Source organism: Corvus hawaiiensis, chromosome 3, assembly GCF_020740725.1.
Source record: "Corvus hawaiiensis isolate bCorHaw1 chromosome 3, bCorHaw1.pri.cur, whole genome shotgun sequence".
NCBI lineage: Eukaryota > Metazoa > Chordata > Aves > Passeriformes > Corvidae > Corvus > Corvus hawaiiensis.
The window spans coordinates 7,479,821-7,496,474 of record NC_063215.1 but is presented as its reverse complement, the minus strand read 5'-3'; the positions used below and the strand labels follow the sequence as shown (position 1 = coordinate 7,496,474).

The 16,654-nt window shown below is 37.5% G+C and overlaps 1 protein-coding gene across 1 annotated transcript; it reads right to left on the bottom strand.

Moving 5' to 3' along the window:
- Positions 1-257: 257 nt before the first annotated feature.
- On the bottom strand, positions 258-16,300 carry LOC125323791 (WD repeat and coiled coil containing). Its single transcript, XM_048299061.1, has 3 exons — positions 14,171-16,300; positions 5,284-5,404; positions 258-2,090 (listed from the first exon to the last, which is right to left on the bottom strand). The coding sequence occupies exons 1-3, from the start codon at positions 16,088-16,090 to the stop codon at positions 1,924-1,926; spliced, it is 2,208 nt and encodes a 735-aa protein (XP_048155018.1). The 5' UTR covers positions 16,091-16,300; the 3' UTR covers positions 258-1,923.
- Positions 16,301-16,654: the final 354 nt, after the last annotated feature.

The window sequence follows — 16,654 nt, the reverse complement described above, 5'->3', positions numbered from 1 at the left end:
TAGAAACATCTGCGCCTTCGAAATGTGCTACATTGTTTAGAAATCTGATCATGTCTTCCCTCACCATGCTATGTCTGTGAACCTCTGTGTTACTTATTTGATTTCAGTGATTTGTGCTGATTTCAGTGAAGGAAAGCATGACTTAAACCAAATTTTTAAAGCAGTAGTAATAAAAATACCCATTTGAACACAATTCTAATGCAAAGAAGCAGGAAATCCAATTAACCCGGTAACTATAAAGTAACTGATGTCTTTAATACTTAGAAAGTCATATTTATTTGTTGTTTGGGGATGTTTTTTACAATCAGGAATGCTTCTTGAGGCTACTTAAAGAGAACTTTGCAAACAAGGTAGTACAAATATACACCACTGTATTGCATGCCTGTGGTTGTAGGTGATTTAGAATGATGATTCCTTTGTCCCTGGGAGGATACTTGCATGAAGAAGACAATTAATTCAATGAAATTAAACTGTTTACTTATTTCAAGATTTGAAACTTAAGAGATTCTTGGCTGCATCACTGGAATGATACTAATGCCAAACCTCCAAATCCATTAAAGTCCTTCAGAGTGTAGATCTACCGTCTCAATCCCGCCTTCATTTGGGGTGAAGTATTGTAACTGGATTTCAGTATCTGTGCCCTATGAACGGGCTTGCCATGGTTCCCAGGAAGGGAAAAAAGACTCCCCAGGAGTATTAACAAGACCCAAAATGCACAGTATGAAAAATAACTCCTAACAGTAACTTAAGTGTCCTTCTTTTTCTGTTTCCCTGGCTGTACAGGGTGAAGCAGGAATGCCTTTCCACGGTTCAGGCAGTACAAAATGCCCTTGCACACATGGCTGCACGCTATACTTTATCCTTTGCATTTCAATGAGGAAAAGTTAGGAAGTTCATTCAGTTCTTCCCTTATGCCTATTTCTCTCACCATAATCACAACAATTTAGTTTCCATGGATCTGCCTGCCTGACTCTCACCTGTATCTGTATTGCCTCTTGTCTCTGAGGGTGAGGTTCACCTGGCTAAATGTAAATGTTTGGGTTCAAACCAGTCCCCCTGCTTGTGTTTGCAGTCAGTGGAAAGGAACAGGCACTTATTTACTTATTTAATAGGAATAGTTCACCATGATCAGTTTTTAGAAATCTCTGTTAGGGCATGAGTAATCTGCTGTAGAAGTGCTTTTCTGTTTTCTACTGATCATACAGGAGCGTAGATGAAAGGTTCACTGTAGCCACCTGCCTTTAGCCAAATGAAATTTACATTCAACTTCTTTGATCCTTAATTTATCTTGCAAGATTTTTTCTTTCTCTTCTGTGTGCATGTATAAATCTACATGCTGTGTAAGACACTACAGGAGACAGTGATGCAGCCTTTTTAGTAATTGAACATTTCCATATAAAAATTAAGCATTTCTGAAAATGTTGCAGGTTTCCATGGGATCCAGCTGGAACAGAAAAGAGCTTGAAGCAATTTTCTTTTTTTTTTTTTTCCCCCCCCTTCCCTATCCTGGTTTTCCTTAATGAATATAAAGGCTCTTTAGTTGTATTTTCTTTAGGTTTTATGTTGACTGTACACCTGCACCAGCTAGATTTGTTATTACTGCATGATTTTTAGCGTAATAGTGTTCCTCCAAGAACATCGTGACCTCAATCAAAGTAGACAATAGTCTCTCTGCTCCAGCCCAGGACAGCCATTAATAACAGCAGCTGTGGTCAACTTCACTGTAGGTCCAGTCCTTCAGAAGAAATGGTGAGGGTCCAGCCAACCTGAGGATGTAGCTATAGTGTAACCATGCCACAGATTTTACAGTTACAACACACAGAAAGTAGTGAAGAGAGTTTTCTACTCTCTCAGTGTCTGAGACCACAGAATGTCTCTGTATCGTAGGAGAAAAGAAGGTCATTGGGGTTCTTTGTTCAGAAATTATGTCACTCTGCTTGGTGGTCGCATTGGGATGCTTTTTTTGTAGGAGTGACCTCCACAGACTTCTGAACTGTCAGTTCCATCCCTTATGATTATCTCTTGTGTGGCTTTGAATATTAATGGCACAAAGCCATCCTTGTCTGCAGTGAGCACAATCCAAGAAGAGCCTACAAAAATTAAGCAAGAAAAAGAAAATGAGTGCACTGCTCTGGTTACGTAAATGTAGAAGCACATTTTTAAAAGTCAGCAAGCAGGCAGAGCACGGGTTCTTTTTGTGCACTAAACCCTTATTACACTAATGACATTAAGGTCTGACAATCCGTGCTCAACACACCTTTGTGCAAATGCAGTGAGGGGCTAAATGAAAGGTCTTGCAAGGTTTGAGGCATTTTGTCTATTATTTAAATTAAGTTCAAACACAAGGTGCATCTTTTCTAATTCTAATGAAATGCAAGTATCTTCATCTTCTGAAAACTCAGCCAGCCATTCCCTGCTGACTTTTGTTCTAGTGGCATCTAATTCTGTTCAGCCTTTTCACTCATCTGCTCTACCCAAATGATGAAGAGATTATAAAAACTGGAAATGTTGGCAACAAAAGTGATTGTGCCGTACTTGTTCTAGAAGGGAGTAGGGGTCTCCATCTCCTTTACTGTCAAACCGTTTGGTATATTTTCAAATTCATGTAGAAAATAGAAGCAAATAGACCTTGAAGATGATTTACAAAAGATTATTTACAAAAGCTGCTATGGTAAAATTTCCTGTCTTTTAATTATTTATTGAATCTTCTCATAAAGAGAATGAACATAATATGGATGACATTTTTAATCCTTCTTTTTTTCTGAAAAAAAAAAAAAAGAGACAAGATTTAAAAACTAAAATACATCAAAACCTTTTATGTTCTCTTTCTGTATTGCATAGAAGTTGAAAAGAAAACTCCCCCCACTTTGTTTTTTACTTTTCTTAGCAAATTGGCTTTAAAATGAAGCCTTTTTTTTTTTTTTTTTTTTGTGATTCATCTGGCTTTCTTTTTGGCTGGATATTGCAGTTCTTATAGAAAAGAGTGAATTCTCTATTTGTCTTTTGTTTTTCAGTTTGACATGTTATGGAAAAAAAAAATCTGTGGCAACTAAAAAGCATTCTGGGAGCCCTTGTACGACACACTTTCCTTAGAACATGTCCTTAGATCCTGCCATTATTGATCAGGGGCATTAGCTGGGATATGAGGGAAAGAAAACCCTGGTAGGTTCTGTGTTGAGATTTTAAATTTTGGGATATAAAACTGTTTCTTAAACGGAATGTGAAAAAAAGAAACTGTAGAAAATCCAAATGAACCATCCTTAATTTTTTTCAGTCATAACAAAGCATGCTCCTGGGCAAGATAAATATCCTCTTCTTAAACTACTTCAAAACCACTTTTCCAGGCTGGTTGTATGTTGTCATGTCACCATGTTACATCATAAGAAGATTGTCTTTCCAAACCATGAATCTTTTATCTTCTGCTCTTAATACTTTCTTTCTAAATCTGGACAGACTTCAGATTCTATGAGCAGTGGGCCTGAAAGTGGAAGTTCTACTGTCCAAATGGATATTACATACAATTGTCAAATTGATGAAGCATACTCTTGTGTCAGACTCTTGGGACTTCCTATTTTCATCCATGGAAATGCTGGAAATTCTCAGTGTCATTGGTACCACTTGCTTTCAAGCATATCCCATGGAACATTTCAATGGAAAAGATTTGTGCAGAGTATAGTGCCCTTTTACTGTGAACAATTATTATGATGATGATGTGCCAAAAAGAGAGACTCCTGTGTGCTGCTACCATGGCACTACACAACAGACTATATTTAGCTCAGGTAATGGTATTACAGTCCTGGGCTTAAAGTGCAAACAATGAGGCCGAGCTCATTGCTCTTTTAACTCTGATGATCTTAACAGCATTGCTGTGGGCATGAATTTAGCTTACAGTCATGAAGCTTTTCCCTCCAATCTATTAATGCTTAAGTGTTTACTCACAGTAAAAAAAGCCAGGCTGTTATTATAATACAAGCATGCTCTTCATTACATCCCATTTAATTATATAGTATTAAATGATGGGAGTGATATTTTTAAACTTCGCATTTAATATTTATGTCTTGTGTCAAAAGAAACTTTTAGGAATATAAGCAAGTACCAGCCAGAACTGCATAAACAGCTACACAACTACTTCTGCTCCAAACCTTATAATTTTGCAGAATTTTAGTGAGTTTTAGAAAGATTCTTGTTTCAGTTTTTCTTTTTGCTGTAAGCAAACAGGCTCAATATCAGAAAATCGGAGCAGAAAGAGGGATGCATTAGGATGATTGTGAGACATTATCTTTTTGATATCTCTGAAGTCTAATACATGAAACTGAGGAGAGGTGTTTTGCTAATTAAATATTCAACTATTCTATAGAGCTGAATATAGGTTTTCTGAGTCCCCTTGTTTATTATGGGAATTTCTTTCCAAAATCAAGAGCTGGAAATACAGGCCAAAAATGGTCTCCTCCTTGCCCTGCAGCGCTGCATCATGTTGCTGCAGAAGCCTGCTGGGAAATAGCTCAGGCCTCAACAGCAGGTGGAGTGGATATATGCTTCCACTGCACTGCACAGTCAAGGAAGATTCCTGACAAAAATATGGAACCTGCATATCCTTGTCTTCTGCAACAGCCTCAGAAAGAGGATCATAGTAGACTGTGAAAAGCCACCAGAAGCATTATAAAGAAGTGGCTAAAAAATGGCAGTGTTGCTGACAAGGTCTCACACAGAACAAGCAGGGACAAGGCAATTCAGAGACCAGTCTGGGGCCAGGGTTCCCCTTGTGGCTTCTGTCCTTACGAGTTGCTCAGTGGCGACTGGTAAAAATGCAAGACTGGCAAATAAGAACATTGAGTTTCATTTTTAATCTTACATTAAAATAATCCCAAATGCTACTTGATACATAAATACATATCATATTCTAAGAGTGAATTTTTCTCCAGCCTACACTCCATTGCCAGGTCTGAGACATTCCTGTAAGGATGGGGGAAGCAAAATGCCGAAAGGTCTCAAAGAAGCCATTCTACTTCCAGGCAACACAATGTACTGATTATTTTCTCAGCCTTCCTTTGCAGAGGCACCTAACATACTACTCTGCTAATAGGTAGTTCTGCAGGTAGTTACTTAGCATTTAAATGATTTCAAGAGACTCTGCTGTATTTCAGACAAGGGAAAACACACACTTGCCAAAAAACGTTAGTTAGCTCACTTTACTGAAGTCTGGGGTAATTATTCTACCACAAATGTCTCTTTTATGCTAAAAATCTCAGGTGAAACCAGATAGCAGAAATAAAAAGAACATACCATGTTTCATTTCAATAACAGGCAGATCAAACAGCTGCTGGACTAAACTCAAATGGATCTTGCCATCACAGAGGAGAACATCTTTCGTTTCTTCAGTAACTGATCCATTCGGAAAGCTTTTCTTCATATGCATGTATATAAAAGAAAAGATCTTGTTTATGGCTTAGACATTGAGCCTGAGTTATTATAACCATTCCTCTGCTCTTATTCCTTTAAGTTCTTTAGTTATTTTGCCTTTTCTTTGTCTGTCTTTCCTACAGTTTATAGATGACATCATCATGCAGGGCCATTCTAAGCACAATCTCACAGTTTCATGTGAGGAGGATGAAAATGCCTCTTTGGTTTTTGCTTTGTGAGTTTCTGCAGCTCAAAGCTGCCTCAGCCCTGTATACGAACTGCCCTGGGGTGTGCATCTGTGCATCTGTTGGGCCTCCCTGCCTGAAGCCAGTTAAGTGGAAGGCAATACCTGGAATAACGTTGTTCCAGATGCTGCCAGAGTAAATGAGTACACTGCTCAGTTTCAGCAGTATGTGTGGGTGGGTTTGAGAGCCACTGGGCAGCTATTCCACCCTGGTAAAATAACCTCAGGGTTATTTTGGCACAGGAAGTATTGCAGAGAGACTGGACATAGCAACAGTCTCTCTGAAAAGCTGTCACAGCAAGGTAGCTTGGAAATCCTGTGACTTGCTTTGAGAGAGAGGGAATGTATGGATTTACAACCCTGGAATTTACTCTGATATTCACTGAAAGAACACACTTGAATATAAAGGTGGCTTGTTTGTGCTTCATGAAATTTAGGTGGCCCTGAGAATCAACATCTTTGTGTTTCATCATTCTGGTTACTACAAGGTGCATGGATACAAAATAGTTGAGCTGCTATCGTCATGAAGTGGATATATATGTGAATTTACATTTTCCTGTCTGCTATCATTTGAAAGTCCTTTTAACATTAAAAACTTTCCAATGACTCAATGTCATTATGAAATAGATGTGAATTAGACATCTTCTTCTAAATAATATTGCTATACTTTGTCCTGTGAATTTCATTTTGTTCTTTCCATGCCTTCTCCCTGTGTAGTTCCATGTGTTATGTTTTGCTTTGTTTCTTTTTCTTTGGCATCTTTATGTTTGCAATACTCCCCGTTTTTACAAATTTGTTATGTGAATAAACAGTCTATTTATCCAATTTCCTAGACCCTTGTGTTTTGCACATTCAAAATGGATCCAAAGTAATATTTTAGAATGGGTTGAAAGGATCTCATCTATCCCAGCTCCTCTTCTAGTCCTACCCTGTGTCTACTTCATACACTTGAATCTTTCTTGCTAATGTAAAACTTACAGTTGAATGAATTCACAACTGCATCTTCTATTTGTGTGCACAGTAATCTAACCTTTGACTAAATAAATGTCTCTTGTAATGCTTGTCTTCATTTCTAATTATGCTGTCTTTTGACAGTTGCTCTCTCAGTGAACATGTGCTTCTTTGCTGTGTAACAGCCTTTCTAAATAAATCCCTTTCACTTTTCTGTACACAGTATTTGTGCTGTCATGCAACCACATTGGATTCTGTAAATCAGAATATCTGTCTGTTGCAAACGTCTTTTTCCCCACTCTGGTATAAATTGCTCATGCAGATAGTCTATGGCTGATTGCTATTTATTTATTTATTATGATTGATTTTTTATGTAAGAAACATAAAAAAACCTTTCCATTAAAAACGTGAACTTTCCAACTTTCTAAGGTCTTCTTATCTTTTTCCACATTCAAAACAAGCAGAAATTTGTTGCTGCATAATTAATAAAGGATATACCTAAGGAATGCATCAAGGAACTTTTATTTTCTTTGTCATAAACCTATAGCAACTTTTTTTACAGCTGTAACCATATAAGAGAACTTCTTTGTAAGTTTTAGGTATTTCCAAATTATGTAGTACTAAATTCTGTTGAACCTAAACACACCTGAAACTCCATGGGCTGAATGTTTGGCAGTGAGCATGTGCTTTGCATAGGCATTGCAAAGATGCTCTGCCTGTGCAGGTATTTGTGCAAAGTTTTGTCATTGCTGCAGATTGTGGACTAGCACATCTAACAACTATTTAATTTTCCTGAGTTCAGTTTAAAATAGCAGAGTTTATTCAAACTGGAACTTCAATTAATGAATTATAGAAAAAAATGGACTGTAAATGAGACAGGCTCACTGCCTTGGTCCAAGTGGTCCATTTTTTCATGTAGATATGCTCCAACTCAGGAATTATCAGAAAATAATCCAGCTCTGTTTCTCTTGACTTGAAATCAGTTGAATGGAAATGTATACTCAGGATGAATTTGTTCTAGTTTGTTTCCTACTTAGCCTTGCACATTGTTACTGGAACAGCCACTGGAAATAGAAGACATTTTTGTATACACAAAACTGCACGACACCTATTTTTTATCCTAAACAGTTTTTCAAGTACAAACCTGAAAGATCAAGTCTTGGTTGCATCACTTGTGAGTGTTCATATGAACTATTTTCTTTGTCTTTGTAATATACTTCTGTTTATAATGATAAATTTTATCATCTTATACATTTATTTTTGACTTTTTACAAATTTTCTCAGGTTAAGAATCTTACTTTGTTATAATCTTCTAATTATTTAGCCTTTTTGTTTAATGTTTAGTTTAAGTGGTGATAATGTGCCTTCTCTTTGAGGAATGTGTTCACACATGTCATATCACAGATTAACTGATTTAAGCCTGTACCTTCTTGTGAGGCAGGTAACTCTTAGTATCCCCTTTTTATAGATGATCATGCCATTACACAGGGAGCTTAAGAGATTTACTCAAGGTCATGGAAGTAATTTGTGACAGAGTTAGAGGTACAATTAAAAGCTTGCCTTAGTACTTCCCACTTTCATGCCTTAACCGAAAGTCAATTTTTCTAGCCAAATCTAGATTTAATCCACCTCTTCCCAAAATCCACATCTGTTTTTGCTATGTTGTTATTTATCTCTAGTAGGAGTTAGAGAATTTGAAATTTCTGGATTAAAATCCCATGTGTTAGTTGCTTTATCCTAGATCAAAGTTTATTGGTAGGCTAAGAACATGTTAATCACGGAAGAAACAAATTTTTTCAGATTAAGTTTCTTTAGCCAACTTCCTGCAGTTTGTCAAGTCCAACTCTCCTTCAACAAAAATCCAACAAAAAGGAACGGTCAACTCAATAATTGTTTTCCTTTACCCGTGTCAGCCTGCCCCGGTCAGATTTTATAGCCTATAAAGGGTGTTCTGGGCAGCAGCCAGCCCATTGCAGCAGTGCCAAACTGTCTTTCAAAACCCACATTTTGGATTGCAAATATGTACGAGAAGAAAATAATTTACTAAGGCAAAAAGGATTCCTGGATGAGATGTTACACACCGTATGTCTGCACAATAAATGAGCATGCCTTCTCTCCCTTTTTTAACCCCACTGAGCAGTCTGCTGCAGCTGGTTCTGTCTCTTGACCTTTTCTTCATTCGTCTTGTATTTCCTAATGCACTGCCTACGCTCGCCTGCATGCTGAGGTCATCTGAAGGAACTTCAATTCAACAACTGATGAAAAAGTGAAGTAAATGAGAATGTGCTACCAATCAGAATTGTTTTACTGACACTGGGTTAGCGATCAGTTGAAGTCTGATTGTGTCTTTCTTGCCCATGGATGTCTAGGAATGTAAAATGTTTTTCAGATGAGACCTGACAGCTGTGTGCCCAGTACTGCATTACGTGCTGAAGGATGTGCCTCACTAATGTGCCCACACACTGCCTTTGCTCTTTTCATAACAATATTGTAGTTTGGATTCACAGTCATCTTGTAGTCACTTAACATGTACAAGCTTTTCTCATCCTTGGTTGTTTCCAGCTCATGAATATCCAGTTTAAAGCAGAAATTTCCTCTGTTAATCCTGAAATATATTACTATGCACTTTATATTAGTTCATTTAGTTCATTTCAATCCTATTTTTTTTTTAAATTCTAGATGTTAAATAATAGTAATCGATTTACAGGTGTGAAATCCTGATCCTTTACTGAAAATGTTACTGACTTTATGTCATATGCAGATTTTATAAGCATAACTCAGCAGATCATTAATGAAACTTTTAGATGAGCCTGAAAATCCATCATGAGAAAATCCACTAGTAATTTTTTTCCATTTTCTTCTGTATTATTATAACTATTACTATCTCCCTTGCAGCTAATTCCTTAATCATCTTATTTTTCTTCTATTAATCCCTATTCTCTGCTGTTGAACAAATTATTTCCCCAGTGGCTTGATTTCAAGTACTGTACTGAATTACAGGTATTTTAAATATTCTTCATCTCCTTTGTGTTAATAATCTGGTCTTTTCTAAGGGAAAGGTATCAGGTTAGTACATGTATTGTACAGTGAATAGTGCTGTAGTTGCGTAGGATTCTGCTTTCATTCTTTTAAACCCTTGATTTCAACTCTCTGTGTTGTTGATTTCAACTCTCTGTGTTGTCCTCCTCTGGTGATTTCAAGTTTGATACCTTAGTACCCATTAGTCAGCCTGCTTTTACCTTGCCTCCCATATTCATTGTGTAAGATGAGAAAAATCTAGTAAATTAGCTAGATGTGGGGGTTCTGTGCCAGAAGACAATGAAAAGATACTTAAACAGCTAAGGAAGAGAGCATTGAAGAGGAAGGAGAATTACGATTTACATTCAGAGTACTGTGTCTCATCGAGCCTTGTGCAGCATTGCCACAGGTAGTGCTCATTAGGTTTGGCAGCTCGCACTGCTCCCCTTCCCTGTCATTATTTCTGCTGTTGCTGTGATTCCTGCTTGCTTTTTGGTAGATTCTGTTTTTATTGTGGTGGAGATACTTGTATCTTTCCTTTCCTTATGTGGGACATTCCAATCGCAACCTTAATTAACCTGGCAGAGAAGCATAAGCCTGTAAAATGTTTACGCTGGAAGAGATCTGAGGTGCTCAGAGGTGCTTAAATCCCAGAGCAGTTTGCATTTATAGGGCACAGCAGCATTCCAGGTGACGTGATGCTGGGATTTCTCTCCTCTTGGCTCCCTGTTAATAGTTCTGCAACTACTGTTTCAGGTGTACTGTCATCTAAGATATACCTTTTGTGCTTGTGCTTCCATGATCTTTATGTATGATCGTTACTTTCTTTGTGCAGTATGAAAACTTGGCTTCATTTTTGACATTGCATGTTCCTTTCCTTTTGCGTCTGCGTACCCAACAAACACATCATCTGCTCTAACAAAAGGAATTGTGTCTCCTCTACACAGCATGCTTGTCTGCTATTGATCAGTTTCAGAACACTGTTGACAGAATTTGCTCATAACAAATTCCTCAACCTTTGCTCAAAATGTTATCCATGCATTAATCACACTTCCTCTTGACGACTGCAGGTCTTTCTTTTACAGTCATCCTAAATCTCTTCCTTCTAAATTTCAGGATAGCTGACTAGTTTCTTACTCCGGGGAGCAGTCATATCAGCTTCCTCTTCCATCATTTTCATGACTTAACTTTCTGTGGCTCAACCCGAGTCAAAATTGCCCTTTGGATTTCAGAAAGGTTCATGGTCTTATTACAGCTCATCATTGAAGCCTGGTCTTCGCTCATTTTATTGTGCCCCCCTTATATTCCCCTTCTTTACGTCATGTATTTCTATCAGAACTTTACTGCCATATGTTTGGATCCTTTCTGTTCATCTCCCAGATATGTGTAAAAAAAAGTTTGTTTATTTTATAGCTGACCTTGGCAATAAAGTTTCCCATAGTAAATTGCATGAAGGTACTATAAAAGTACAAATTGACTTGTATACAATTATTGGTGAGTGCTAAGAAAAGAAAATCATTGTGACTAATTACTGAAAAGATATTATTTCCTGTTTAATTATGCAATATATGCTCTCTCTGATATAAACTTTTGACATAATACTGCTTGTGAGCAAAATGTAGGAGTTTAAAGATATTCTTCAGATTAAGATGAATCTTATTCCTCCTGGAGAGGTTTGCCTAAATGACTTTAATTTGAGATCCAGATTGGCTTTATTTCCACTGTAATTAGCTTTTGAATGAGAGTAGTTTAAATATTCTGCAGCTGTTTCCTTTCTGGGGGAAAAGGATGATAAAAGTATCTTTTTGCAAACTGAAACAGAAAAAAATCTGTGACAGATCCTCTTTTTTTTTTTTTTCTTTTTAAATAATATCTTCTTATTTCATTTGTCTGTCTGCCCTCCCACACTCCCCTGAATCACAAGCCTGTATGTGATGAAAGAGCAATAATATTTGCTTTTCAGGGTTGAATGATCAAGTTACCTCTGGTGGCTGAATGCTATTACACAAGTGATAGTGCAGTGACATTTCCAAAGTGTGAATGATCGTGGTTTTCTTCTATGGCTATGGGCTACAATGAATACAAATTCTGATAGCACTGCATAGATGTGACTTCAGAGGAGTGACAGGCAGGCTTGCACTAACAGGATAAACAAAGGTTTTGAAGACTATTAAGTGAGCAGGCATTATGAATTATTAAGTAATAAATGTTTGTTTTCTTGTTTTAGTTTTCTAAGCAGAACAGGAAATACATATAAATATGTCAGTAATGCTTCTGCACAACAGTTTTCGTAATTGCTCATTAATTATTGCTACATTTTTACCTATTATATTTTAAATTTTCATTTTATTTTATAAATGCATAAATAGGGTTATGCAGTTCTGATCATTATATTCTTTAGTACCATATATTTCTCAATCAAGACTGAGCCTTTGCTGTGCTGGGGATTATACAGACACTTAAGAAGACATACACTTGGCACAAAGAGCTGGAAGATAATGGCCATATTATTGACTGGACTGCAGTGTTCCTAAAGCTGAGAATGTTTTCCACTGGCTGATATTTATATCATAAGGCAATAAAGCTATTTCCTGACTTTTTGCTCTGTGAACACAGAGTCTGGCTGAAACCCACAGCCCAGCTGGTCTCTGAGCTCACAGTGCACTAAACAGCTCCTGAAGGAGGAACAAGGTTCAGATGTCTGAATATAAACTAATCAAAACAACTATTTCTCTGAAAATTATTAGCTGCCTATGAAGCAAATATTTCCCTGTCTGTAGACCTTTTTGCCAAGTCTATTTTTCATTCTTTTTTGGCATCATGCTGTGATCCTGTTAGATTTCAGTAGAGGGGCTGAACTATGGAAGGCATTAGTTGAGCCTTCCCCAGGAAAGCTGTGTGTGGGGGAAGGCATTAGTGGCACTTTTTCTGAGTCATTATAATGTGCTGCTAGCAGTGCTTGCTGCTGGCTTACTGTGAAACTAACCTGTTCAGATAAATAAGTCTTCCTTTCTAAACATAGTTTTTCTAGCAGTATTTTAGAAGCACTTAATTTTGTTGTTGTTGTTGTTTACAAAGAAAAATACAGGTTAACCAATTCTTACTTCTTGTGCAAGCAAACGTGCACAGTGACTTCAGATCTTAGATTAATATTTCGTGTCACAAATAAAACTTCTCTTGGGAAAGGTTAATCCAATTGAATCCTAGAAATAGGGCTGCTTGCTAAATAAATAAGTTGATGTATGGTAAGAAATCAAAATTAATTTGAACATACTGGAGAACAGAAGGGCTTGCTTCTTGGCCAATAAAATCCTAAATTATTTAAAATAGACATGTTGCTTTTTCACCAGAATTTGTATAACATGTTCAAGTTAAATTACTGACTAATTCAGATCAAAAGCTTTGCTTTTATCTAGAGAACCCAACATACCAGAATCTGCTTAAATGACAAGTAAACAATTGCTAAAAAGTAACGAACATGATTGAATTGAGTCACCATTCCCTTAATGTGTGTTTAAGGAGGGCTACTTAGATGTCTGTATGGATTCCTTTAAAATAAAAGGAAGTAAAATTTTTTGAGAAATAAACACTTCGGCATCATCACAATGCACTATATTATTTTGACATAATGCTGCTTATGTTGCAGTAGATAAGAATGCATTTATAATTGGCATCTACATCCTGAAAGGGAAACCAGTTTTATCACTACCATCAGCATATTCAAAAATCTGATCAGTATAATGTTAGTATTCCTGTGAATAATATTGAGAATAATAGATAGAAATAATTACCCAACCTACATTCCTTAGTTGAAATTCTTATTGAAGCCAGTAGGAAATTTGCCAAAAACAAAGGTAGATAGGAAAATGGTTTGACATTCTTATACTTATTTAATGAAATCATAATTAGATATTGATGGATTTTTTTTGTTGTTGTTTGAGGGTTTTTCTTCAGAAAATTTTAAGTGGTCATATGTTTTACAAATTGTGTATGTCCGATTCTGCAGAGAATAGTGTTGAGAAATCAAAGTAGAAATAAGCCAAATTAATGTCATGTCCATTTAAATTTTCCATAAATTGAGATTCAATACTTCGTTTCAGTCTTTCTGTGAGTCTGGTATCTTCAGACTCTGGATTTGAGCTCAGGTTTAAATTTATTACATTTCTGGTGAGCTACTGTAGCCCCATATTCATCAGCTTATCTCTTACTAAACTAAACTAAAATACAAGCTTTTTGTAGAATAACAGCTCTGGCTCTGTTCTCTCTGACAGATGCACACAAAATCAGCCACTGTCCAAGACAATTGTGCATGATCAAAGAACAAACAGACAAATCTCCCATGTGAAGCATCCTATAAACTACCCATATTGTCCTGAGTTACTGTTTCAATGACAAATTATAATTCCATTTTAGATTAAGCTTGATGCCAAATCTAGGTTACATTTCTCATGGGTTGATAAGAATAAACTGCATCCTCTTGATTTGAAGCTAAATAAATACAAGATTGTTTAAAATTTTGGTTCCTATCACAATATTTCTAAGCTGACAAGATGTTACCTGGTAAGTGACATGCACAACAGGCGGTTCCTGGGAGCACGGGTAGGCTAAAGATATCCTCCTCCCGTTCCTAGCAAAGTCTGTTATTTCAGAAAGACTCAGCTGTAACTCATTGAAACTGCCACAAAGTCTCTCTAAATTTCTAGATATGTGACTCATTCCCCTTTCACTTGGCAAATTGTTGTTTTTAGGATAATTTGATGTTTCTTGGATCACATTGAACTGCACTTTAGGGGATGTTGGTCTGCTGGAAATCCTGCTAGGTGATCCAAAACCATGAAGAGACACTGAGCGATTTTTAGGTTCAGCATCCAATGTTTCCAAGGCCACCGAAGAGTCACCTGGGAGCCTTTTTTCATCCAGGTCACTCACACTTGATGAAGAGCTCTGCTCATAACTAGGGCTCTTTACTTCTTCAATGAGTCTTCTCCTGCCACTCGGAGATTGAATAACTGTTCTTCTTGGTATTAACAACTCCCTGCTTTGAGGTTGGTCTTCTGTGGCAAGATTCTCAAAGAATTTTCTTTTTCCAGGTATATTAATAGAGGATTCAAAATTATAAAACATATTCTGCTTAGTTTCAGGCAATGCTGAAGAGTTTTCTTCCAGCATCAATTCTTTAACCATAAGACGTATTATATACCTGTCTGAACTTGAAGATGGAATGAGATTAGGCTCAGGGAACCTCTGCTTGCCAATCAGAATCAATAAGAGCTTATCTGTTAAAAAGCATAGGCCCTTTGGTCTTTCATTTTTTTCCAGCTGGATTTGTTGAATGTGAGGCATACAGGAAGAGGTGACTGAATACACCAAAACAATATTAGAGGTATTAGAGGCTACTGCCACAATCTGAGCTCTAAGGTCAAAAGCCATTATATCAGGAACCAGAATACCTGGGATCGTGACTTTTCTGGTGGTCGTTACCTTCCTCTCAAAAGTCACCAAGATCAAGTGAGAAGAATCTTGACCATTTGCTGCTGCAGAGTCTTTGCGTTTCAGAGTAATGAGAGGACTGGGATCAGACTGACGGTGGTTTGCAAGGATATGGGTTAAATCCACAGGACCTGATGAAGAAGAGGCAAGTGAATCAACACCTGATCTATCCGAATCTATGGACTTTCTTCGTGTGTCCATGGAGTATTCCTCATCACCAAGCACCAGAGCAGCGTGTGAGATTAAAGAACCAGCTTCTGTACCAGAGGGCACATCAAATGCAATGCCGGCATTGAAACCACAAATATTATCTAAAGGAAGCTCAGTAGCTACAGCAATTTGGAAATCCAGTGTGGCTTCTATAGCGCAGATATAACCTCCCACATCAAAAACTGGGCAAAAGGAGCAGATATTTAGAGTTTTCTGAGCATTATCCCATATGTAGGAGTGCAGAGCACTGCCTATAGCAACTACTAAACGATTACCATCCTTAGTCCAGCAAGCACAGTGGATGAGTCCGCTGCTTTTGATCTCTGCCTTAACCCGTGTATTGTCAGTACGGACAGCATGCAAGACTGAAGCATCTCGTTTTGTAAGCACAGCCAAGACCTCCTTCTTTGGATGCCAGACACAGCCCTGAGAAAGCAGTGGAAATGGCTCACCAACTTCACAAGTCTGAGAAATCAAGGGCTTTTTCTCCTCTGCACTGCTGTACACCAGCTGCCAAATGCTTACGTGCTTTTTGTGCTGAACAGCGAGCAGAGCTGGGGTGTCTGTAGAGCAACATGGGCCCCAGTAAAGCCCATGAACATGTTCAAATTGACCAACAATGCTGGAGTCTCCAAACTTCAGCTCTCCGTTTTGATAGTATAAGGTAGTCAGTATCACTTGCTTCCCATCTGTCCAGGCGATTCCATGCACAGGGTGGATAGCTTGATATAAAGCATTGAGGCCGGTTCTCAGCAGCTTTGCCTTTCCCAGATCCATCTTTTTAAGCTTTCTTTCTAATAGTGGTTGTTCCAAAGTAGAGAATCCATGGAATTCACTTGCAGATCACCATGAGAAAATTTTTTTCTCATGTCTCCTGTCCCTTCCTTTCCAGCATCAAGCTGTTTTTTCTGCTGATAATCCAACAGTCTATATTGTGAACTCCTCAGTAGGCCTGCAGCTGCTCTTCTAAGTATAAATCCATGTCAAAGCTGCTTTGGCTATGTCTTTTCCTGGGAGGAGTTATCATCTTCATGTGATTGCTAGCAAGGTTTAACCAATTACTGTGCATTTTCGTAGAGGGCTATTTTTAACTCTTTGGTGCTGGGAATATATTTAAAAATAACACTAATACCTTGACCTTCAGTGAATGAAGGTCTTTACCAAAGAGAGAAATCATGCAACAATACACTGGTAAGCCTAAGTATTAAGCTACAGCCTGAAATAATGACCTGACACTTCTTTCAGCCAGCCTTTGAAGGATGAAAGAAGATTTAAACATAACTGAGAACTGTACAAGGCAGATTGCAATCTCTGATGGGCAGCATCTTTCAAAGAGACAAG